Source organism: Dasypus novemcinctus, chromosome 3 (assembly GCF_030445035.2).
Source record: "Dasypus novemcinctus isolate mDasNov1 chromosome 3, mDasNov1.1.hap2, whole genome shotgun sequence".
Classification (NCBI taxonomy): domain Eukaryota; kingdom Metazoa; phylum Chordata; class Mammalia; order Cingulata; family Dasypodidae; genus Dasypus; species Dasypus novemcinctus.
In genome coordinates this window covers 55,949,472-55,975,540 of record NC_080675.1, presented here as the reverse complement: position 1 = coordinate 55,975,540, position 26,069 = coordinate 55,949,472, and the positions used below count along the sequence as shown (strand labels likewise).

General features: G+C 39.6%; 1 protein-coding gene across 1 annotated transcript; it reads right to left on the bottom strand.

Moving 5' to 3' along the window:
• Positions 1–1,005: 1,005 nt before the first annotated feature.
• On the bottom strand, positions 1,006–25,488 carry TBPL2 (TATA-box binding protein like 2). Its single transcript, XM_071212079.1, has 7 exons — positions 25,049–25,488; positions 22,604–23,070; positions 21,877–21,964; positions 19,724–19,815; positions 18,111–18,278; positions 13,369–13,463; positions 1,006–1,082 (listed from the first exon to the last, which is right to left on the bottom strand). The coding sequence occupies exons 1-7, from the start codon at positions 25,298–25,300 to the stop codon at positions 1,006–1,008; spliced, it is 1,239 nt and encodes a 412-aa protein (XP_071068180.1). The 5' UTR covers positions 25,301–25,488.
• Positions 25,489–26,069: the final 581 nt, after the last annotated feature.

Sequence of the window (26,069 nt, the reverse complement as noted above, 5' to 3'; positions counted from 1 at the left end):
GGCTAATTCATTGAGGACTCCCCTAAATTCTCTTTCTAGCCCATACTCCTCTCAAGTTCTAGACCTAAGGGTTCCTAACTGCCTGTGGCATCAGGTGATGTTACATGTCCACCACAAACTCTGCAGGTCTGAAACTGAATTCTGCCTCCCCACATCCTTGTTTCTGTATCTCAGTGAAGGACATAGTTACCTACTACTTAGGATCAAGAGTCATGTCAGCTCCTTCCCTCCCTTTTAACCTCCACATTTCAGCCATCATCAATTGCTGGTGATCTTACAGTCTAATTAGTTCTCGAATCTGAACTCTTGCTCCATCTACTTCATCTCATAGGTCTGTTTTAATATAATTACATAGTATTACAAAAATAAGCTGAAAGCAGAAATTCCCTATGCTGTTTCCAAACAGCTTACATGAAACCTGAATGGTTTTTAAAAATTTTTAAATGAGAAGTAATTTTCTGATCATTTCAAACAAAAGGATACTTAATTTTTCTTAAAGTTCAGTCATTCGTGTTTCATTTGTATTCTGACAGGATCCTTCACAACACCATTACCTAATGGTCAGAGTCATCTATGCAATATTTTTAAAAGGCAAAAAACAGACACATTAATCCCTACATTGCTAGATATTCAAGACAGTATCTAACTTATGGAGTTATTTGAAGATTTTATGTTGCTATGTATCTTCAAATAACAGATATTTATAGACTTCACATAACAGTGTAGAGTATTGAACTTTAATGATGCTATAATATTCTAGCAAGGCCCTAAATACCTCCAATTCTGAAGAAATTTTAGTTACCCAGTTTTAATAACATACAGGAGTCATTTTGAATATGAACTTTTCTTCATTTCTTAGACATGGTTACTCACATAGAATCATCCTTTCATGAGTGAAGTCAAAATGTACATGAATATCCAGAATTAAAGAAAAATCCGAGAGTTCCTGTTCTAGGTTTATGTACATATTCCAACTAGTGTACTCTGAGATGTTGAATGAAATGTTCAGGCTTTTTTAAAACCCTTTAGAATAGGATAGATGTTTTCAAATGCTTCATAGATCTCAGAACGTTCTTTGGCACCTATAAAAGAATCCAAGGTTATATAATCTTTAATATAAAAACAATACCAAAAGAGATTTAACACCAACATTTCACTGTATTATCCCAAGTTATTTAATATGACATCTCTTTAGTTTTACCTGAGAAGTTATGGTGGCATTTTTTCTGGGTAAAAACAAAAGACTTTGGTAACTACAGTAACATTCCCACAACATGCACACCCTAGAACAGAATTTTCCAACATTTCTGCTATGTGGGGTCATCTACACGTAGATAGTGTACAGCCACATGCTGCTCAGTATGAAATATAGAATGCTACCTCTAAGCACGCATACAAACATGACCCAAGAGTAACTTCATCAGCATCTCTAGATACTTACCAACCATAAAAGGAAATGTCCCTTCATCCATGAGTGCCTAGTTAACATCTTGATTTTTTAATATCAACTAACAGGTTGAGATAAATTGGAGCTATTCTAGCATTTTAAATTTTAATGTATGGGAAGGGATTATTAGAGGGAAAAATTGTACCACTGTCAACCTTGGAGTCCTAGGTAATTCAGGGAATCGTTATAACTGCTCTAGGAGTTAGAGGGATAAAAACATGAATTAAACACAGTCCCCACCCTTGAGAAATGTTATGTCAGTTACTACTCCTCCCTCACCATCACCATCGCCTCCACCCTTGAAATTATGCAGCCACATTGTACTAAGGACTGGGGATTGCTAGTATTGTTTATGTTTACAGGGAGCTATCAGCTATTGAGGAAACTAATTACCGTGGGCAGGAGGCAGAAGGGGTGGTATAAGTTTGGAAAGGAAATTAATCCAAAGAATGTAAAAACTGTTAGCATGAAGAGAAATGGAAAATAGCTTAAGTTGAACAAGACTTCCTTGAGAGCTAGAAAGTTGAACAGGAGAAAAGCTTCCATAAGTTATAGAGCAGAAAAAGCCCCTGAGAAGTGGTTATTTGGGTTCATCACAGGACTAACAAGAGTAATTATCTAAAGAAGGATCAACAGATTTGAGAAGCAGGTAGAAATCAGGATTCAGAATCAAGTATGAAGTCCTTATAAGCTTTTTTTTTTTTTGAGAGGGGAGGGAAAAAAGTTATTTATTGCTAAGAAGTTTACTCTTTGTGGGCCTCTACATTCAAGGGTGTGGGGCAAGGAGAAGAGTGACATGAAAGAGAAATTGTGTGTCTTTGGGGCAGAAAAACAAAACAAACCCTTAAGTCTTAATTCATTTTAGTTACAGCACTGAAATTTTAGTTTCAGAAGAGACTGATTTTGTAGAAACCAGACACTGAGCTGGGTAAGCAATAAATAAAGCACAATTTTGTGTATGTTTTTAAAAAAATAATAACTCCCTTTGATTTTATGGACTTTTGGCTTCTGGGTACATTTACATGGATATAATTCTTGTTAGGACACAGTGAGCCTAATAGATACGGCAAACACGCACATACCCACAAAAATGCAAAAACCAAAGTTCTCCCTTTTTATATCTCATTGAGAAACAGAGTATCCAGGTCAAGTATTTTGGATAACTATATACTTAACTCATTACATAACACATTAAAAAATAAAATCATACCTGAGGATTCCATTCAAGCACAAAGAATATAGCATTCTGGCCTCCTCCATGGGGAGCAGAAAATACCCATTACCCAAGGAAGAATGGACATTGAGGGTGAGCATTATTTTATGTCATAGAAAAACAACTATTGGGAAGCAGACTTGGCCCAATGGATAGGGCGTCCGCCTACCGCATGGGAGGTCTGTGCTTCAAACCCCAGGCCTCCTTGACCCATGCAGAGCTGGCCCATGTGCAGTGCTGATGCGCGCAAGGAGTGCCATGCCACGCAGAGGAGCCCCACGCGCAAGGAGTGCACCCTGTAAGGAGAGCTGCCCAGTGTAAAAGAAAATGCAGCCTGACCAAGAATGGCACCACACACATGGAGAGCTGACACAACAAGATGATGCAACAAAAAGAAACAGATTCCTGGTGCCGCTGATAAGGATAGGAGCGGTCACAAAGGAACACACAGCAAATGGACAGAGAGAGCAGACAACTGGGGAGGGTGGGGAAGGGGAGAGAAATAAATTTTTTTTAAAAAGTTTATTTAAAAAAGAAAAACAACTATTGGCACATCAGGAGCTTAAGGAGATTATCTAGTACAATTTCCTCTTTTCAGAGCTGAGGAAACTGAGGCCCAAGAAAATGAAGTTACCCTGGATCACAAGGTAGCATCGACAGGGAAAGAGCTCATGTATCCAGTGTTCCTTCGTTTACACCAAAAGTTGTCTCATACTGCCAGAATGTGTGACCAGATGTTAAAATGAGTGGCTCTGGGGAACACGCATAGCTCTGTGGTTGAGCACCTGCTTCCCATATATGAGGTCCCAGGTTCAATCCCCTGAACCTCCTTTAAAAAAAAAAATTTAGTCTAATATTTCCTCACTAAATTAATCGCATCAAAATTTCAAGGGAGCTTAAGTTCGCCAATCAATCAAAAACCCCAGTTTTTAGCCCCAGGCTCTGATGGGGTGACCTTTGCCTTTTAAGAAATGAATGGTAACTTTTGCTTAAGACTGTAACAACTACTGCTTTTGGGAATAAGAGTCATTCCTACCCTTGGTGATTGAGGTGAAAATTCTTGTGGCCTCATACATTGGAGAAAATGTCAGCTTTGCTATCACAGCAAATGGCTTCCAATGCCAGCTCTACCACTAACTGGTTTTGGGATCACGGAAATTGTTTAATGTCTCTGAGCTTCACTTTCCTTACGTGTAAAATAAGGAAAATAACCTTCTCATGGGTTACTGTAAGGGTTAAGTGAGCTCATATTTATAAGAAGTTCTTTGTAAACCATGACATATTACAAAATCTAAGCTGTTTTTCTTGTTCCAGAAGAGTGTACTTCAGAATTAGTGGTGTTGGGATGACTTCTTTGATTCTATAACAGCCAGCACAATGTAATTTGGGTTCTCCTTCTCCAGGCTAGATCCTGTCTAGTGTGTTATATGTGCTTTTTTTCTTCAGCACCTAACAGTATGTATACCTGGTAGGTACCCCAAATTTATTAACTGTCATCTGTTGATAAAATTTGTAAGCTTACCCCTATACCTTTTCTAGCCCAAATATCAATTTCCAATACTATTTGGATTTTCCAGTTTTATTCTTACAGTACATACTGCATACTACACATCTTATTTTCCCAAGTAAAGCCACATTTGTATGCATAGAAGTCAAATCTTACACATTTTTTAAAAAAGCATTAAACCCCTCAACTTATGCATTTTACAGTATTACTAACTTGCTATTAGTGGAGGATTATTGGTAAATATTGAAGGAAATATTTTGTTATTTCTCTGGTCCATTCACTAGTCAGTTTTGCCATTTTTTCTGCTGCCCAGCACAGCTCTTCCCAGAATTGTGTCCTCTGACTTACTCATTTCCCAGAAACAATGATGTAGAGAGAGTACCAAGAGTAAACTTTGGTAACAGTGACCCAGCTTCTTAGTCCTTTATGCTAGAGGAAAATATGTGAAGCATTTTACTGAAGCCTCTTGGATTTCATATGCCTATCAGAGCAAGGCAACACAGCAAAATTTCAGTCTTTTTCAATGATAGGGAAAAAACAAGGAGAATGAGCTGTCACTAAGATAATAGCTAACAAATTATGCTTACCAGATGCCAGACACTGTTTACTGCTTCCTCACTGCAGTTAGGAGGTAGTTTCTATTTCCACCCCCATTTTACAGATGAGGAATCTGAGGTGGAAAATTTTAAATAAAAGTCACATAGTAAATAAGTGGTAAAGCCTGTAGTAAAACTGGGCAGTTGGACTCCAGAATCTAGCCTCTTAGCTACCTCTTACCACTAAATTTCTCCAGCTGACAAGGAGAATTAAGGTGGCAGCACACAGGAGACCACATGGGAAGTTTTCATAGACACCTAAAGAGCTGGGGACAGGACCAGTATGGTGAAAATGGTGGGCTCTGGAGCCAGACTGCCTAAAGTCCCACCTTTACTGTGGCATATACAAACTTTGACATTGCTAAGGTTATTTGACCTCTACATTAGACCCATTTTACAGGTGAGGAAACAAGTATAAGTACAAACTTAGAGTTAACTAGAATCCGTATGAAAGCCCTTAGCCCAGTGCCTGGCACATAAGTGCCCAACATATGTTAACTCTATTATACCTCATCTTACAAGTAAAAGTTGTCATATTTGCTGTTCATTATATATTAATCCAGCAGAGTCTTGCCGTACTTTTAATTATATTGTGGTTTGAGAAAAAAACACGGGTCCTAAGTGTCACATCAGCCACAGAAAGTAAGCACTAACCTGGGAAAGTAGTGTTAAGCTTGGCCCAGCTTCCATTGCTTCTGCTCTCAGGGACCATGACAAAATAGGATAGCAGTGTCTTTTTGTCCTCACCTACCCAGAATTAGAACATTCAGAAGTAGCCTTGGACCTGTTGACTGCTGCGTTGGAACTTAAGGGGAGTAAGACAATTTTTGGTAGATAAATTATTTTCAAAGGCTGAAATGGCACTTGATACAAAGTTCCATATTACCGCATACTTGTATTATGTGCATGGATGTTCTATATTTACCACCTAGTAAGGAAGTACTAGGAGCCATTCTTTTCTAAAGTCAAATTCAAAGTACATTTCTAATTCCAATACTCTTAAACTTTCCAGGCAAAAGTTATTTACCCTTGTTGGGACCTTGCTTCCAAATCTTCTCGCCAGAGTCCCTGGCCTTATGTTGGACTAGACCGTGTGTAAGCCTCTAGGATACCACTTGGCTTTCCACAACCATCCCCAGCTTAAGGCTAAAAGGAGATGATCTTCTTGGTCCCTTTCCCCAAGTTTACCCCCAAAATTGGGCACTGGACTTTCTAATTCAGGTGAAAAGATCCTAGGTTCCTAAAATTAGGAAATAGGAATATCTCCAGGTTTGGAGCAGAAATAATCTAGGCCACTACATTGGTTTCCTAGGGCTGCTGCAACAAATTACAACTTGGTAGCTTAAAGATATATTTATTCTCTTACAATTCTGGAGACCAGAAGTCCCAAATCAAGGTGTTACCAGCGACATGCTCCCTCCAAAGGCTCTAGGGGGGAATCCTTCCTTGCCTCTTTCAGCTTCTGGTAGCTCCTGGCATCCTTTGACTTGTCAAAGTATAACTCTCACTTCTGTCTGCACATGGCCTTCTCCCTTGAATCTCTGTCTTCTTTTCTCCTTCTTACAAAGACACTCTTTATAGGATTTGGGGCCCACTCTAATCCAGGCTGGTCTAATTTTAAGATCTTTAATTATGTCTCAAAGACCTCTTTCCAAATTAAGTCACATTTACAAGTACCAGGGATTAGGGTTTGGATATATCCTCTTAGAGGACACAATTCAGCCCACTGCAGTTTGCCCCACGGCCCCTCAAAATTCATGTCCATTTTACTTGCAAAATACATTTACACCATACTAACATATCCAAAAATCTCAACACATTACATCATCAACTCTTTAAGTCCAAAATTTCATCTAAACATCAACTTGAAAGTCCCAAGTCTCAAAAGTCTTAATAATCAGGTATGGGCAAGAACTCTGGGTGTGATCCAACTCTGGGGCAAAATCTCCATGTATGGACCTATGAAACTAGAAAGCAGGTTATCTGCTTCCAAATTAAAACATGGAGCAGCATAGGATAGACATTTCCATTCCAAAGGGGAGAAGCTGGAAGAAATAAAGTGAATACCAGTTCAAAGCAAGTTCAAAACCCTGCAGGGAAAATTCCATTAGATTTCAAGGCCTGAGAACAATCTTCTGTGGCTCAGTCTTCTGCCCTGTGGACCCATGGAGGTCCCACCCTCCAAACCCACCTCTCTGACTTCTTTCTCTGTGTCTTTGCCCTCAGAGTCATTCTTTCTTTTTCTTTCACACAGTTGCAGCCAAGTAACTATCTGCTCATCCCTGCCTGTAGAATATTGGATGTCTGACAACCTTCCTTCATTTCTCCCAGTGTCTTTCCCTTTCAGTCTAAGCCTGCAGCATTTCTGCTGGTATAACATTTACAAAAACCTTGCAGACCAAGAGGATTCACAACATCAGACAGAGTTCTACACAAATCATTCCTGGATAAAGCCATCTCTACTCCTGGCTTCCGCCGAGGGGGTTGGTTGGATCCATAAATCGCAAACCTAATCTCTTCAGCAAAAGATTATCCACCTACATCCTTGTTCTTCTTTTCAGAGCATGAATTCTCAACAATGAATTTCCTAGTTTTAGCATCCTTTGCAGTCTGGATAAGCCAAGAACCTTCCAAATCATCAGGGGCTAGTTCCATTTTGCTCAACAGTTCCTTTCTTAATTTATCTCATTCCTATTGCATTCTACTATAAATGGCATAGAGAAACCAGGCTGCACCTTCAGCACTATGCTTGGAAATCTCCTCAGCTAAGTTCATTACTTACAAGTTCTCCTTTCCACCCATCAGTAGAACACAATTCAGCCAAGTTTTCTGCCCCTTTGTAAAAGGATAATTTTCCTCTAGTGTCTAATAATATCTTTCTCATTTCCTTCTGAGTCCTTACCAGAATCATCTTTAACATCCATATTTCTACCAACCACCTCAAGGCAATCTTTTTTTTTTTTTTTTTTTTTTAAGATTTAGTTTTTATTTTTCTCCCCTTCCCCACCCTCCCCACTCCAGTTGTCTGCTCTCTGTGTCCATTCGCTGTGTGTTCTGTGTTCACTTGTATTCTTGTCAGCAGCACTGGGGATCTGTGTCACGTTTTGTTGTGTCATCTTGCTGTATCAGCTCTCCATGTGTGTGGCACCATTCCTAGGCAGGCTGTACTTTTTTCGTGCTCGGCGGCTCTCCTTACGGGGCACACTCCTTGCACGTGGGGTTCCCCTACGTGTGGGACATCCCTGCGTGGCATGGCATTCCTTGCACTTATCAGCACTGTGTGTGGGCCAGCTCATCACATGGGTCAGGAGGCCCTGGGTTTGAACCTTGGACCTCCCATGTGGTAGGCGGATGCCCTATCCATTGGGCCAACTCCGCTTCCTTCAAGGCAATCTAGACTTTTTCTATCATGTACCTCAAAATTCTTTTGGCCTCTAGTGATCAGTTCCAAAGCCATTTCCACATTTTTAGCAGCACCTTACTTCACAGTATCAAAATCTGTATTACTTTCCTGGGACTGGGAAGTGGATTTGGCTCAATTGATAGAGCGTCTGTCTACCACATGGGAGGTCCAGAGTTCAAACCCAGGACCTACTGGCCCGTGTGGTGAGCTGGCCCACATGCAGTGCTGAGGTACAGAAAGAGGGCCATGCCACGCAGGGGTGTCCCACACGTGGGGTTAGGTGTATGCCTGCAAGGAGAGAAACCCCACACGAAGAAAGCACATCCTGCCCAGGAGTGGCACCGCGCACACAGAGAGCTGACGCAGCAAGATGATGCAACAAAAAGAAACACAGATTCCTGCTGCCGATGACAAGAATGCAAGCGGACGCAGAAGATCGCACAGCGAATGGACAGAGAGAGCAGACAATGGTAGGGGAGGGAGGAGGAAGGGGCAAGAAATAAATTTTAAAATCTTTAAAAAAAAACTAAAGATTTTTTTAAAAACAATACAATTCCTGGGACTACTGTAATAAATTACTACAAATTTGGTGGTGTCAACCAACAGACATATCAACTCAAGGTTCTGGAGGCTAGAAGTCCCAAATCAAGGTGTTGGCAGGGGCACACTCCCTCCGAAGGTTCTGGGGAGATTCCTTCCTTCCTTCTTCCAGCTTCTGGCAGCATCACTCCCATCTCTGCCTCTGTCTTCACTTGGCCACTTTCCCTGTATCTGTCTTTTCTCTTTCTTATACAGAAACTGTCACTGGATTTAAGGCCCACTCTAATCCAGAATGATTGCCTCTTAAAATTCTTACCTTTAAGCACATCTCAAAAGACCCTTTTTCCAACGAAGGTCACATTCATGGGTACCAAGGGTGAGGACTTATTTTGGGGGGGGGGGGCAGCAATTCAACCTACTACAGCTATCTAGCTCTAAGGCAGTAGTTCAGTTTAAGACAATACAGCTTAAGTACATAAAAACTCCAGTAGAAGATAATTATTCACAATTTCAGCAAAAGATACGGACTGGCACTTACTCCATAATGCAGGCAAAAATTTGGGCTTCAGTTAAAACATTTCATTCCTCCTCCACAAAATTGATGATACAAATCTTGCAAGAATGAAGTAATTTAACTTTGCCTATTCTGTACTTAATGTATTAAATTTTAAAGAAGGTATATTATTCCTTCCTGGAGCTGGACTCAGATGGGATCTCTTTTCACAAGCCTTTTATGCTACTTTACTGGAATTGTAGTTGGTGCTGGGGCTTAAGATATATCTAGGGGATTTGAATCTCTGGACTGACAATATGATAGCCAGGCCCTGACCTCAACAGACTTCAGCTCCTACACTCTGATTAATTGGACTTACTCCACTCAGCTAACATGGAGCTGAAGAATGTCAACCACCACACCATGGAGCCTAGAGTGCCTACAACTGAAAGCAGGAGGACTGCATCCAGTATCCATGTGGAATCTAAGCCCCCTCTTGACATAGATGTGGAATGGACACAACCAAGCCAAGGTCCACAGGAAGGAGGAATACAATAAGGATCAGAGTGGACTTAATGATATTCTATTCATGAACTATTGTGGTTAATAATCGAGAAAATGTGGCATTGATGTGGAAAAAGTGGCCATGGTGGCTGCTGGGTGCGGGGAAGGGGAGGAAGAGAAGAGATGTGGAGGCATTTTCGGGACTTGGAGTTGCCCTGGGTGGTGCCCCAGGGACAATTGCCGGATGTTGTATGTCCTCCCATGGCCCACTGGATGGAACGTGGGAAAGTGTGGTCTATGGTGTGGAACACGGGACATGGGGTGCAGCGATGCCCGGAGATGTACTCACCAGATGCAATGGATGTGACATGATGATGGGGGAGAGTGTTATTGTGGGGGGAGTGGTGGGGTGGGGGCGGTGGGGGCGAATGGGGACCTCATATTTTTTTAATGTAATATCTTAAAAAAAAAAGAATTGAGAATTTGGAAGAAAAAAAAAGGTATATTGCCAATGACAATTCCTTAGTGATTTGAAACTTTTAGCAAGTGAGTATATAAAAGCTTTAAAAAAAAAAAAAGTTTGGGGTAAATGGGAAAGGTGATCTGAACTTGCATATTTAAAGAAACCTATTTTTGTGTACTTATAACAGAAACTTAGCCTGTTCTTAGAAATTTGCACTTTTAAAAGATTGATTTGTAATGATACATACGTTTATATGAAAGTATTCGTCCAAAGGTCTTAAAAGGTTTTTTCCCTTAAGCCATTCATATTTGTCTCTAATATCTATACTATTCAACTTATTGGGTCAGCTTTCCTACCTTCCTTTAGGACCTAGAGGTAAACTTTATGTCAGTCACTAGGGATCTTAATTATTCTAAACTGGTGGCATCTAAGGAATTGTGGCTTTGCCATACTCAGAAGTTTCTTCAATTCCAAACAGGATTTTCTGGCTTTGAAGACACTTTAGTTGTTTTTTAAAGAAAAGCCAATTACAAAATAACTTTTTACTGAGCATTATAAGACCTAAAAATAGACAATTCATTCTTCTGGATGGAGAAAATAACTGTCAGTTTTTCTCAAATTAAATCAGGGAATGAAGAAATAACATTTTTTTCTTGGATGGGACAAGGTTTTATAAATTTGAAGTTTATTTGGAAGAATATTCAAGATGAGCTAAGAATCATAAAAAGAGAAGCAATGAGGGAAACTGGCCCTGTCAGATATAGAGGCCACTAGAGTTAAAGCTACAATAATTAAAATAGTATAATCCTGGAGTAAAGACAAAACCTGGAAAAAGATGCATATAAGAATAAAGGTCAAAAAGATTCATCACAAATTAATAAGGAGGAAAAGGATATGTAATGTTGAGTTGGCTGTCTGGCTATTTGGAGGTGGGACTAGGAGATCAGTTTGGCTCATGCAGTATAAACTTGGCTTTTGTTTTGGTAGAGAGGAATAAAGTGTGTAACAAGTCATAAAAAATAAAAATAGCAAACTTTAGTATAATGGCATGGAAAATAGTCTCTACTATTTATCAAGAATTAAACAAACTCTACAGAAAAGTCATTTAAAAAAAAAAGCCAACAGGAAAAAAAGTCAGATATAATAGTGTCATTATTTTTAATATTACTGTAAGTGGATACAAGTTCTTAGAAAAAATTATTAAAAACCAAGTAGACAAGAGAAATGAGTTGTATATACTCAATTTACAGAAGATAAAAATGTTATTTAATGAATATATTGAGAAGTTATTGATTTCTATTACTCTGATTATCTTTAATGTTACTGTGAGTAGATACAAGTCCTTAGAAAAAATTATTAAAAACCAAGTAGACGGGAATGGAGGTGGCTCCAGCGATTAGGCACCTCCCTCCCACATCAGAGGTCCAGGGTTTGGCTCCCAGAGCCTCCTAAAGAAACAAGGGAGACAAACAGAGAAGGCAAGTGAAAAACAACAAAGGGGTGGAGAGAAATAAAATACATCTTTTAAAAAGTACAAGGGAAAAAAAAACCAAGTAGACAACAGGAATGAGTAATATATACACACAATTTACAGAAGATAAAATGTTGCTTGATGGATATATTAAAAAGTGATTGATTTCTATTACTCTGAGGTTAAAGCAGTGAGATACAAGCTTTACATATACAATTAATGTTCTTTTGTACTGTTTTGTTTTGATTGCTAAGAATTTGGTAAGAGACACTTAGAAACATTGCTGATAGAAATGCACGATATAGATCTGTATTGTATTTAATTTAAAAGAATTTGGCAGCTTGTACTGAGAGCCTTAAAAAGGTCATATCCTCAAACAAAAGTTCCATTTCTGAGCATCTACACTAATAAAATAATTCTCCACACATAAAAAGTTAAATGCTTTGCCATTTATAAGTAGCAAGCAGAAAGCATTTAAATGCTTGGCAATGGGAGAAATAAGTAAAGGATAATTCAATAACTTAAAAATAGGGGTCAGTTTGTTCCTCGGTACCTCCTAAAAACTGAAACAAACGAAAAAACCAACTCTCACTGGGGAGTGGGCTGTAGCTCAGTGGTTGAGCCCCTGCTTCCCATGTATGAGGTCCTATGTTCAATCCCCAGTACCTCAAAACAAACCAAAAAACACATACAAAAACAGGATTCAGGAAATTCAGGCCTACCAGCCAAATCCAGCCTGTCTTTAAAAAATTTATTTACTTTTAGGAGATACTGGGGATTGAACCCAGGACCTTGTACATGGAAAGCAGGCACTCAATCACTGACCTACATCCACTCCCTCCTGCTCTGTTTTTGTAGGACCTGCAAACTAAGAACAAAAAAAGTAGTACATGACAAAATAATATGAAATGCACATTTGAGTCCATAAAGTTGTATTGCATATAGCCATACCCATTATTTTATGTAATGTCTATAGCTGCTTTCTTACCACAAAGGTAGTGTTCAGTAGTTGTGGCAGAGATCTCAGACATTAAATATCTGGCCCTTTGCAGAAAAGGTTATGCTAGGATGTTATACAGCCATTTAAAGCCTATTAAAGGGAAGCATATGCAACTCAAGCAACTGAGCTTCCACCTACCACATGGTAGGTCCCTGGCTGGGTTCCTGGTGCCTCCTAAAGAAGACAGTGAGCTGGTGCAATGGGCAGGCACAGCAAGCGGACACAACAAGATGATGCAACAAGAGACACAGGGAGGGAAACATTATCAGAGCCACAACAAAGCAGGGAACAGAGGTGGCTCAAGCGATTAGGTGCCTCCCTCCCACATTTGAGGTCCTGGGTTCAGTTCCTGGTGCCTCCCAAAGAAACAAGGAAAACAAAACAGACATAGCAAGTGCAAAAACAACGAGGGGGTAAGGAGAAATAAAATAAATCTTAAATTTAAAAAAAACCTGTTGAGTCTGCAATGATGTGTTAAGCTAAAAATGTTACGCGTTAATAAAAAGGCAGGATGTAAAAATGACTATCAAAGTCACAAAAATAAAAAGGTATTGTTTTGAGTACTGGGATTTACAGGTGATTTTACATCTTTTTCTACTTTTTTCCCCCAGATATTCTATAATAGCAAAATTACCTATATATTGTTGAATAAAGCTACTTAAAAGGAAAAAACAAAGCACATGCACAGTTACTGAATTTATAAAAAAGTCAGAACATATGTTAGAACTTACCTGTAAACACAACTTTTCCAGAAACAAAGATAAGCAACACAATTCGTGGCTTTACCATTCTATAAATAAGGCCTGGAAATAGTTCAGGTTCATAACTGTTAAGATGATAGGAACAAGTTAAAAATAGCACTGTTGGGGAGCAGATGTAGCTCAAGTGATTGAGCGCCTGCTTCCCATGCATGAGGTCCTGGGTTCAATCCCTGGTACCTCCTTTAAAAAATGATTTTATATATATATATATATATATATATATATAAAATCACTAGTCAACTACTTTCCCATAACATTCAAAACCTAGTATATTAAAGCAGCTGTAAATAAGTTAGCCATTTTACTGAAAACCTTACTGCCATCTTGATAAAAGTAGAGTCTTGATTGTCCTCAGTAGTTTTTAAAGCAATCAAGAACAGAAATTATTTTTCCTCTTAATATTTTTTCACATGTAAGCCATCTTAAGATCTCTCTATATAACAAGTTGAGGTAACTTAGGACATCAGATTTAGTGTTTTAAGATCTTAGTTATACATTCTCCATCTTTTCACAAAAAAGTCTGTTAATAATTACACAAAAGATCTTTTTCTGGATTTTCAAAGTACCCCAATTAAATGCATTTATAAACTACTAACGTTTAAGCAGTTTTAGCAGAACCTAAAATTCTTGACTATTCACTCAAAAACACTTCTATTTATCTACGGATATATGCTACACAAAGTTATAAAACTAAGCTATCCCAAGTTTTTGAAATTCAGGATTCATTCCTATAAATAGTAACTCACTCATACTTACTACTAAATGTAAGCAGGATTCTCCAGTGGAGCAAACAATTTAAGAACTGTTTATCTACACTCCAGCCTAGAAGAGAAGAGATTCCTAGAAAGGCTCAAGGGGCCCACAAAAAATAAGTCAGGAGGTAAGAGGAGGCTGATAAAAAATAAAGTTACTCTCTAAACAGTGGTTATACTGGAGGACAGATATAAGAAAGAAAAATAATCCAAAAAATGGAACACCTATAATTCACATGAATTTTTGCACTTATAGGGTAAATCTATGGGGGGGGGAAAGCCATTTCATTTGGCACTGAATAAGATCATAATAATAGCAGATGTACCAGATGACACACCACAGGGGTAAGGCTGCACCTCTGAGATTTCTAAAGATCCCTCTGGCTAGGCCTGTCTTCCTGGATCACTCTGCTTCATGTCAGTAGGCTACTTCCTAACACTGGGAAGAGAATATTACTAGCTGGAGCTCTGGTAAACCCCTCTAGGAACTACAAGGTCTTAAGCAGAAAAGTGAAGGCTTAGGCCACAGAAGAAAGGTTTTCATTTGCTCTTCTAGATGATGCTTAGGATTCTGAGAGAGAAAAGAAGAAACAAAAGACTTGGACAAGTAGATGTGGTGAACTCCCAGAACCACAGTTTTAAGGTATCAGTAAGATGAGCTTTTGATTACAGGTTTACTTCATTTTATTTCCTAATACCATAAGAGGGCAAGGCAGAAAAAAGGAGAAGTTTTGGTTAGGACTGGGGGACAGTTCATGAGGACTGAGAATATCAAGCACTTGCCAATCTCCTGACAAAACCAACTCTGACTTATTCAAGTCTTAAATGTCACTTCCCTCAACAAGTCTTCCTAGACCTCCTCCCCACCACAGTCACATTAAGTACTCTGCTTTATGGCCCCATCACACTCTGAGGAGTCTCTTCAGGAGCTGAATTGTGTTGCCTCAAAGATCTGTTCAAAGTCCTAACAATCCTGTGAATGTGATCCTATTTGGAAATAGAATTTTTGAAGATGCCATTAGGTGTTAAGATGAGGCCAAACTGGATTAGGTAGGCCAATATGACTGATGTCTTTAAAGGAGGGGGAACTTGGACACAAACAACTGAAAGAGAATCGTAAGGGAAGTGGATGTGGTTCAAGTGATTGGGCTCCCGCCTACCATATGGAAAGTCCCAGGTTCAGTTCCTGGTGCCTCCTGGAGAAGACAAGCAAGACAGCAAGCCAGGGCAACCTGCAGATGTGGTGAACAGATGCAACAAGATAACAAGGAGACAAAGAGGAAAGACAATGAGACACACAACAAAAGCAGGGGGCTGAAGTGGCTCAAACGGTTGAGCACCTCTCTCCCATATGGGAGGACCAAGTTTGGTTTCTGGTGCCTCCTAAAGAGAAGATGAGCAGACACAGCACACACAGCGAATGGATACGGAGACCAGACAGCAAGTGCAAACAACGGTGGCGGGGGGGGGGGGGGGATAAATAAATCTTTTAAAAAGTCATGTGACAGGCAGAGACTGAGTTATGCCACAAGCCAAAGAACACTATGGATTGCCAACACTCCACAACGAGACCCTGCAGATTTCAGGAAACATGGCCCTGCCAATACCTTGATTTTGGACTTTTAGCCTCTAAAACTGTGAAGCAATAAGCTTGTTGTTTTAATTCTTCCAGTTTGTGGTATTTTGTTACAGCAGTCCTGGGAACTAAGACAGGCCTTTTCCTTCACCGTTACCATATTTTATTTTCACTGTCTTCTCTTCCCTTTTAGACAGTAAATTCCATGAAGGCAAGGGACCATGGCTACATTCCTTACCATTACCACTCTAGCATCTTCTACATAGTAGCCACCTAAATTTTATTCATTTAACAAATATTTATCATCAGATATCTTTGAATTAACAGTTGAAGGGAAAGGAGAAAAAAATGCTCACAGAACACTAAAAATAATTATGGTAGAGAAAGACTGATGGAGAAGGTGTCCTGGAACATAGGAGAAAGTCATGAGACCAGATGCTGATATACAGATTTTCAGAACTTGGGGAATTAAATGAACTTGAGGTTGTAACATAAGGCAAACTTGACCTGATAATCATAATAACTGTTGTGTGCCATAGCTCCCTGCAGTGCTGCATGCAAATAAAAAGTGGCATCATTTTAAAGATATAAACCTGTTGGGAAAGAGGTGTTTAATGCCATGTGTTAAGAATATACATGCTGGAATTATAACCCATAATGTAAGGATGGAGGCCTGATGGAAAGCATTTGAGGGTGGTAAGAATGAGACTACTAAGAGACAGCTGTGGGATTATAAAACAAGCTTCCTGGCCAAATAAAGGGATGGATGAGATTATAAAACAGGCCCAAGGAAGATAAAACAGTGATGTGCCCACTCCAAGTGGCTAAAAGCAGTACTATCTCATCTTGCCAACGTCATTTTAGAGGCCAAAATAGCCAGAAAGAGGTGTGCTAATTCTAATATAGATATGTACCTTAGAATTCAGGCAGATATGTTCAGAAAAAGTTGGTTCAGAAAAAGGCAGGCTGGAGCTCATGACTTGAGAATTCAGAAGAGAACATGAGCCACACGTTGCTTGTGAAAAATGAAGGTTTTATTAAACACTTGCGAATCATCCCAAGATTGAAGAGAGGAAAAGATACTCAAAAAGGAAAAGTGGCTTTCACAAAGAGCTCCCATTAAGTTCAGATTTTAGGAAAATGGGATAAAAGTGCTTAAGTATTGAAAAAAATGCATAAGGAAAAAACATAATCAAGGGAAAATAAACATGGCATGATTTTAAAAGCTAACTCTCACAATGTCCCGAAATTGTTTAAAAGTTAAAGAAAAGCAACTTTTAACTTCTGTTCAGATCAAGTCTAAAAGGAAAGGTAACAATTCTTAGAAAAAACACAGCTATTTGATTCCTATCTACCCTGTTAAACAGAATGATTGCTCAATGGCAAAGAGAAGTGTACAAGTGAAAGAACAAGTTCAAGCTAGATCAAAAGAATTTAAGAACACCATGTGATTCTAAAACCATTTCAGGTATCTTGCCCAGAGGCAGCCTCTATTATTATTATTATTTTTTAAGGTACTGGGGCTGGGGATTGACCTCTTAAGTGGCCAGCCGGCACTCAACCACTGAGCCATATCAGCTTCCCTAAGTTGGTTTTTCATTTGTTTGCTCGTTGTTTTTGTTTTCAGGAAGCACCAAACCTGGGACCTCCCACGTGGGAAGCAGGCACTCAACCACTTCAGCCACATCTACTCCCCTATCATTGATTTCTGAGAAAGTGAGTTGAGTGTGTGAAGCACCAAAGCAGCTGGGGGAAGAGGAAACAGCATTTGCTATTGACATAGGAAGTTAGGAATGAAGAAATCAAACAGGCTAGAGATACTCCCCTAGGAATATGAGTACACTAGATAAGAGACTGTGATTGGGGCCATAGCTACACAGAAACAAACCCCCTCCCAAAAAAGGCAGGACAGAAACTAGATAGGACTGCTGCCATAGCCTGTCTGGTTCTTTTTTTCTCATCTTCTCTCCAAATCTTTCTCCCCTCACCAGCTTTTAGCCCCTTCCAACTTGCCTAACCCAAATCACACCCCTCTCCTCATGCCACAACCATCACCCCTATCCATGTGTGCCTGGTTTATAAGTCTATAGCTCTGGGTTCTCAAAATGCAGTCCCTGACCAGCAACACTGGCATCACCTGTGAACCGCAAATTCAGGCAAGATCTCCGTGTGGAAGCCCACTCAGAAACGTGTGTTTTAGCAAGTTGCCCGGGTGATTATGTAATTTAAGTCTGAGAACCACTGTTTCAAAAGATTAGACACAAACTAACCCTTTCACCTACTTTGTCTTTTTAATAATCACACTTTCCCTGAAAGAACCTCATAGGAGCAGCCTAGTTTTAACATGTAGGTAAACTCCCAGAGGAGCTAAATAACTGCCATACCTACTGAACTGCTGATGGGTTAGCACTAAGCCTTCCAGCCTGATGGAGAATCTCACATCACAGCTTCCAACCATGTTCTGAATTTTAAAATCGAGGAATCTGGCAGGGAACCCGAGCTTCTGCACCACACGAGCATATTTTCTTGCTGCAAGTCGAGACTGTTCTTCACTGGGGATGGGAAAATATATTTAAAGATGCCTTTAGCATTGGGTATTCCATACTACTTGCACTGTTCACACACTTCTTTTTATCATATTTTACCATTTGTACCATGTTTGTCTTTCAATGTATACTACAAACTGTAGACTTCATGAGGACAAGGACCTTCCTTCCATACTCTTGTTCCTAGTAACTAAGGCATGGCACAACATACAGTTGAACTAAACCATGAACTGATATGTCTTAATTTGTCACCTTTCACATGTAATATACTTTACTTGTTTTTAAGTACTATTAAAATTACTACTCCACTGGTTCTCAGAGTGTGTCACCAGATCAGCAGCATCACCATCACATGGGTATTTGTTAGAAATGCAAAGACTCAGACTCCATCTAATACCTGCAGAAACTCAAAGGGGTGGGGCCAGCAATCTGCATTTTAACAAGCACTCCTGGTGAGCGTGATGCACCCTTAAATTTTAGATCTACCCATTTGGTCTAAAAGCCCAAAAACCCTAAAACAAAACAAAACAAATTTATGGGGGGCTGGTGTCACAAAATGCCTAGGATACAACAGTGAGTTGCAGGGGTTACCATACAGGGGAAACAGCTGGTGGGTGAATCATGTGGATTCCATTTTCTTCATGGGTTGTCCCCATCTTTAAGTTGAAAATCAGAAGCACCTGAGAGAAAAGCCATGCTGAACATGTTGTTTGCCTGGACTAAAGGCAGTGTTCGATTCATCTTTCCTATCTAGCTTCTTCATAACACTGCTTTAAAATGTATAACAGACCAAACACCATTTATTCAACATTTACCAGGGGCCAGCCATTGCATTAATAATTTCATATACTTTATCTCATTTAAGGTTGATTCGCCTCACCCACTTCCAACTCCTGACATGTTGCTAGAAGGTCACATCCCCAAGTGAACAGCAAGATAAATGGTTTCCAGTTTTAAAAACTACATTTCACCTAAATGACGCATTACATTACCCATAGTGCTGATGTTTGCGTTCAAATTTCAAGAGTTTGCATAGCCTTGTAGTTTCTTGGAAAGTTAGCTGTCACTATCATGCAGAAGTTCCTATAGAAACCACTAATAAATATCTATGTACATGTTCATTCCACAAACATGTTAAATATGATCCTTTTCCTATGCAAATACTAGTATCCCTCTTTATCCAAACTCTTGCTATTCCAATTAGAAAAGGTTTGGGTAAATTTCTGGAGATAAGACCAGTGTCTCTTTTATTAACCAACTCTCACAACCCACTGTCAGAAACTCAAGAGCCAAACAGATTTGAACAACAAATATCTCATCATCTGAAATTAAATCTTCAGCAAAGAGACCTATTTTGCTCCCAGTCTGTGTTTTAGAACATTAATGCTGTCCTCCTTTGCTTTACATACTGAATTGTTGGTCTGGCAGGAGGGTGGAGTAGTTCCTCATACCTTTTGGCTCCTGTGCAGACCATTTTCCCAGAGCTAAATATGAGGGCAGTTGTCCTGGGCTCTCGGATCCTCATTATGACAGCTGCAAACCTCTGTGCACAGAAGCCAGAGGAAGAATTAGCCTCTGCTTGGAATTAATAACGCCATAAAGTTGACAAACTAAGCTATGAAAACGGCCTCCAATAAGGCTGAGATTTGGTGGGAAAATGAAAGAATGTATGGGTCTATTCTCCCCACATCAGGACTACTTAACAGGAATAATTATGATTCTAAAATTTACTTGGAAAAAACAGATAATAACCATAACAACCAAATTTTGAGTGCCTATGCTAAGTGATTTACAGGTTTTATTTCATTCATCCTCATGACAGGACTGTGCTGAGTCCACTATTAATCCATTTAGTACAGGAGGAAACCAAGTCATAGAGAAGTTATCTAACTTTCAGGATTACAAAGTAAATGATAAAGCTAGATTTAAAACCACAACTGACCAGAGTGCATGCTTTTTACTTTGAAGCACTTACTTTTTTCAAAGACAATCTGAAAGTGAAAGCAAGCGTAAAAAGCCTGTTACAGGCTTGCCAAGAGTCTAGAATGTACTTAAAAGCAACCCAAGTATAGAGCAGAATGTATTGCTCGGCATGCTGAGGATGGGTGACCAAACTGATTTGTCAAGTTCTGCCTGCCACAGTTCTCAAATGGGGTCCTCAGACTAGCAGCATCAAGTCCTCCAGGTGATTCTGATGCAAGTGAGGGGTGAGAACCACTGGCCCATCACATTGACATGCCATTAGGTGGCGTGATCCTCCAACTAGTCCTATGCAGGCCCTTTCTGGACCTTGTCTTTTCTCCCCCATTAGACTGGGAAGGAACGTGTCATGGGTACTATGTAAGACTACACATTCCATGGGTTGGGGCTTCTTCACAGGACCATTGATCACTTCCAGGTTGGCCTGGCAAGAATTTGAAGCATTAACAGATAGCAAAAGAACACCAAGTCAGCACCATACAGAGCTGATCAAGTCTTAATGATTTCCAGGTGTCTATTAAAGGGAACGCTCTCACTTGGTATTCACTTTGTAAGACAGATTTAAGTGCCAAGCCAGAATTTCTTTGGCTGTCAAGTACAACTTTGGACAGATGTTATATACCCAAATAAGGTGAGGGGAGAGCTGAGGATGGGGAGGATAAAGTATGCTTAAAATGCTGATCCATTAATCATGTGATCAATCATTGGCCATAAGAATCCTAGCATTTCATTCAGCTTGCTGGACCCAGAACTTATATTTCTGTTTTCTTCATACCAAGTCATGCATATGAGACATAAAAAGGAAAGTGATGTTGTATTTGGGTAGATTTCAGGTAACAACTAAATTCAGATGTCAGCAACACCACCATCACCATGGCAAAAACAAATAATCCATAAATTGGTGATGCTGGCAAGGTCCCCTAGATTCCTACTAAAGTAGCCTTTTTTATCTAATGCCATAAATCCTCCACCAAACCAAACAGTGAACTTTTCCCAGTAGGGGCCAGGTGTCTTCATCTTTGTACTCCTATGGACAGAGATTTGCAAATCATTAAATGTTGATTGAGTTAAATCCACTTCCCCTATTTAGTCAGTCCATTGAAAATGGGATGCCTGGACTTGGCAGAACACAGGGAAAAATAGACTTTATTAAACTTTGAAAGGGGGATAAAAGCACCAATTCATCATTAGTAAGTGGAAGCTTGAATATTACACTTTAAAGTGTAAAATTTAGCTTTCTCAAATAAGAGAATCTGTAGGTGAAAATTACAGAAGTGTCAGCTAAGTGAGTCATTTAAAAAATTATTTCCAGGAATGTGATAGCATTGTTCAAAAATTAGGGTTCCAATAGACATATGGATATAGTCATACTGAAGAAACTTTTTTGAAAGATATTAACTTTTAGGAACTGCCCAATAACTGTTTTATCAGCACAGAAAATGAGATTTTCAAAAACTACTTCAAAACAATGAGATTTCTGCCTTTAAATTAATTTTGAGTTGCCAAAAGCTTTTCCCTAACAAATTTTTGTTTAAAAAAGGGAATGAGTCAATATCATGATTATATGAGGAAAAGTAAATCTAAAGAGAAGCTAATTGTAGAAATAAATACAAAGAAATCTCACCTTTGGGTTATATTCTGCATTTTTTGCATGCAAAGCTATTTTCTTCAGATCCAATTTACAGGCAAGATTTACAGTGGAAACTATATTCCTGAAGAAAGAAGCCAACTTATGAAATTATATCTGATATAAAAAAGTAAAAAAATTAAAACTTATGAGTTAAGTTCCTTTCACAGATTGTATATTGATGACTTCCTAGGGGGAGAATTATTCTAAATATGAAATGCATAGCAACATGGTCCCTAGTAAAATGTAAGAATCCCAACGTGAAGTACTAAAATAGCTTTTCCTAAAATTTAATGACTAAAATTAAGTTTTAAATCTTTCAAAACTATGCCCCAAAATAGAAAACACAATCGCAAATCATTTTGCAAATAAAATTCAGTTTTATATCTTTATATCCTTTGTGTTTATCCAACCCTACCCACAATTTTCATCAACTACAGTGCTTTAATAAAAACACAATACTTCAAGAGCATGTCCTAATCCTTAACCCCTTCTCAGGAGATCAAGAATTAGTGCTTCATTCTATAGATACTGTCTAAAGTCACAATAAATTAACTTATAAAACAAGAAATAACAAACCAAAATTTTCTTCCCTACAGTACTATCCTGACATTAGCTGTCTTTACATTCAGGGACACAAGACAAGCACACAGAAACATCACTCATTTAAAAACACAATGAAACAACAACAAAACCAACCAAGCCCTTCCCCTCCCCAACTTACTGTAGTTGAGGCACAATTCCAGAACATTCTGAAACAGCAGTCATTGGTGTCATGGGAGTTATGGACACCAGAGGCATGGAGTCAGAGTTTGGTTCCTCAGGAAAAGGCTGGACTGAGTCAATGCCACTAGGGTGCTGATGTGAATGGGAATTTGATAAGTCACTGTCACCATTTAAGCCCAGGCCAACGTCCTGTTTGCTGGGTAATGGCAACTTACACTGAAGATTTTGAGTTTTACAGTTTTCTTCAATTTCATTCTTGCTTCCAATGACCAGCTGGTCTTTGTTTTCCTGAGTAAGTTCATCTGGTAGAAAGCTAAGATCCACAGATGAGAAGTCACCAGATGTTTCTTTGACTTGTTCAAGATAGGAACTAAATGCAGTCTCTGGTTTGGATGGATGAGGCACGTACACATCATAAGGCACAACTGGGCTGAACAGGGGAGACTCAGGTGGAGCAAAGTCATCCTAGGCAGTTCCCAAATTAGACAAAACATGAAACAGAACAGCATGTCACACCATGGGACACCACTGTGGCAGGCAAGCAACATGTTTAGTGAGCAGGGCAGTTCAAGATAGCTTATATACGCATGCCCTGCCTCTTTCCACAAAGTACCATCAAGTTAATAGGGTTAAAATTCAATTTATAACAATAGGAAGGCATATCTTAAAATTCAGAAAAAACATTTTCAAGCTTTTGAGTTAGAATCTACCAAGTGTCACTAAGTTCGATTTTGTAATAGAGGTAATTGAGCAGCCATGCACTAAGTTGTGCGTACTTTGAAACAAATTTACTGTACTCCTTAAGCTAATTACGAACTTTAATTGACTTAAAGATCATTTAAAGTTCATATTTTAAAAAGAATAAGTGAGCAAAATTTAAAATACAGTTTTGAGTGCTAATCAAACTCCACTAAAGAGTAAATGCTATTCCTTACAGCCAAAGAGAAGCAGACATTCTAGTTATGGGATTTAACAAAGGAAAAAGTATTGAAATTTAAATGACAGGAACAGTTAAAATCAATTTGCTGTATTTCCAGTCCAAGGAAGGCTGCTTAACATCCATTATCCATCAACTGAGCAAATGAGGTGTGCAAGTGAGAAGCAGCTAATACAGAATTCATGGTTTAAAATGGATTTGCTTATTATTGAAAAATATCTCTTATCTTGATACATATAGTACACTTGTTTCACCCAAGTTGCAGGCTTGGAATCCAGATTCTAAACCCTGCTTACAGGATAACCTTCGTCCCTTAGAAGATTTTTCTTCTGTAGCTTACCAGTCAAGAATGCCTTGTGTTGCCTCTTCTCAGTGAAAAAGCTACCTCAGCTAACATAAAAATGTCTGGCTAGATCCTGTTGAATTGCCCTTTTAGTAAAATACAAACCCAGTAGATGGCAGAGGTGATTAACTGTTCAAAGAAAACACTTAGAAAAGTGATGTTATTCTCTTATTTTTCTGAAAGGAGATACCAGGGACAGAACCCAGGACCTCGTACATGGGAACATGGGAAACAGGTGCTCAACCACTGAGCTATATCTGCTCCCCTTGAAATACTCTTTTTTTTTTTTATCTCTATTTCATTTTGAATTATGTAATTGGCCTCTCCACTACTACCGAATGACCCTAAGAAAACCCAGATGGGGAAAATGGTGAGCTGAATCCTCTCAAATCATTTCCCTGGCCTTTCCTGTCCCAGCTGGAAAGTATCTCAACCAACCAATTCACACAAAAGCACTAATAGCTGCATGAGTTTCTCTTGCCCCTTCTCCCATCATGGTATTTTAACAAAGAACAAAGCCCTCGTCCAAAGAAACTAAAATTCAGGGAATGGAAGTCAACAGCAACAAGATGCTGAAGGGGAATTATTTTATGTAAAAGAACCTTAGTCTCCTCCTCAGTGATTTCAGGGGATGTACTTATGATATATACATATATATATATATGCACAGTATTTTGGCTTCCAAAGAAATTTTTTGTTAAACGGTTTTTGCAGAAACATCAACTCCCCTTTCCCAGAACCCTCCTGCCGTGGACTCTCCTTGGCCACACTAAATGCTGTGGAAGGTCACTATTTCTACCTCGGTGCTATTCATTGACTGGTATCAAAGGCTGCCATCCCTTGAAAGTACAACATAAATGTTCCACGGAATCGTCAGTCTACGCTTGCCCAAAACTGGAGGAAACTCATCACGTGGCGGTCTAAGCTAGCGATTAAAGGCCTCGAGAGGAATTCACACCAGACCAGATCCGAACGCTGGCTGGTACCCTTGGGCAAACTATTTCACCTCAGAGCTTTCTAGGTCGTCATCTGGAAAGAGAGATACTCGGATCCACTTCGTAAGGTCGCTCTGAGTTTTAATCAAGGTAACCAAGGAAAAGCCCTTAGCGCACAGTACTTGGCGCTGGGCAAAAGTGCGGCGAAACGACGGCGTCCAGGCTCACCTCGGCGGTGCACTGGTCCAGATAGAGCTTCAGGTACGTGTCCTCCTCCTCCATGGGCGGAGGTCCCACTATCGGGGGAAGGGGAAGCGCCCGGGCGAGTGGGCGGGGGCCGCACGCGGGGCCCGCGGGCAGGAGGCATTTATCGGCCCCGCGCGGGCGCGCTCCCGCGTGGGTGGGGCGGGTCCGCGCTCCAGCGTTGGGAGCGAAAGAACCTGGGAGCCACGGAGGGATTGCAGAACTCAACCTAATCATTAGGAAGAAAAGCGAGGGGCGTGTGTGTATGTGACAAAAGGCGGGAAGAGAAGGGGCTCCTTGCTAGTAGGCAATCGCCGCACGTCTGAGAAGCGCCACCCCTGGCTGCCTGGCCACCCGCCAGCAAATGTGGAGATTTCCTTGGGTACCTGCAAATGCTGCCTTTACCTCCAGGTGGCGAGAAGATCTCGGTGTAATAAACAAAAAGTAAGCGTGCTGGACAGCGAAAAAAGCAAGGAGTTTTAGTTAGCTTGATTTTTTGTTTGTTTTTCCTTCTTTCTCCTTTCTCCTGAACAGAGTAAAATTTTAGGCGCCTTACTAAGTCCGGGATAGAATTTGTGTAACCATTACCTCTCACCCCCTCAAATCGTAGGTGGCTTTCCTCTAATCACAGAGAAATTGATCTAAAGCAGGGGTTCTTAACAAGGGGTCCATGAACTTGAATTGAAATTCAAAAAAACATTCTTGTGGGGACACATTGGTGTGGGTTCTTATATTTATTAAATAACATACATTATATTGTGGACTTAGTAAGGGGTGTATGGTTTTCACCTGACTGCAAAGGGGTGCTGGAACAAAAAAGGTTAAGAACCCCTGTTCTAAAGCCACATACAAAACCATGTGTTGCTGTACAGTTAAGATTGCGGCAGATCAAATAGAAAATGCAAAACCAAATATTCAGAGTGGTTTCCCCTTTTTTGAAATAATTTTTTCAATGCCTCAGCTTCCATAAAATATAAATGTGGAGAGTGAGTCTATAAATATAATT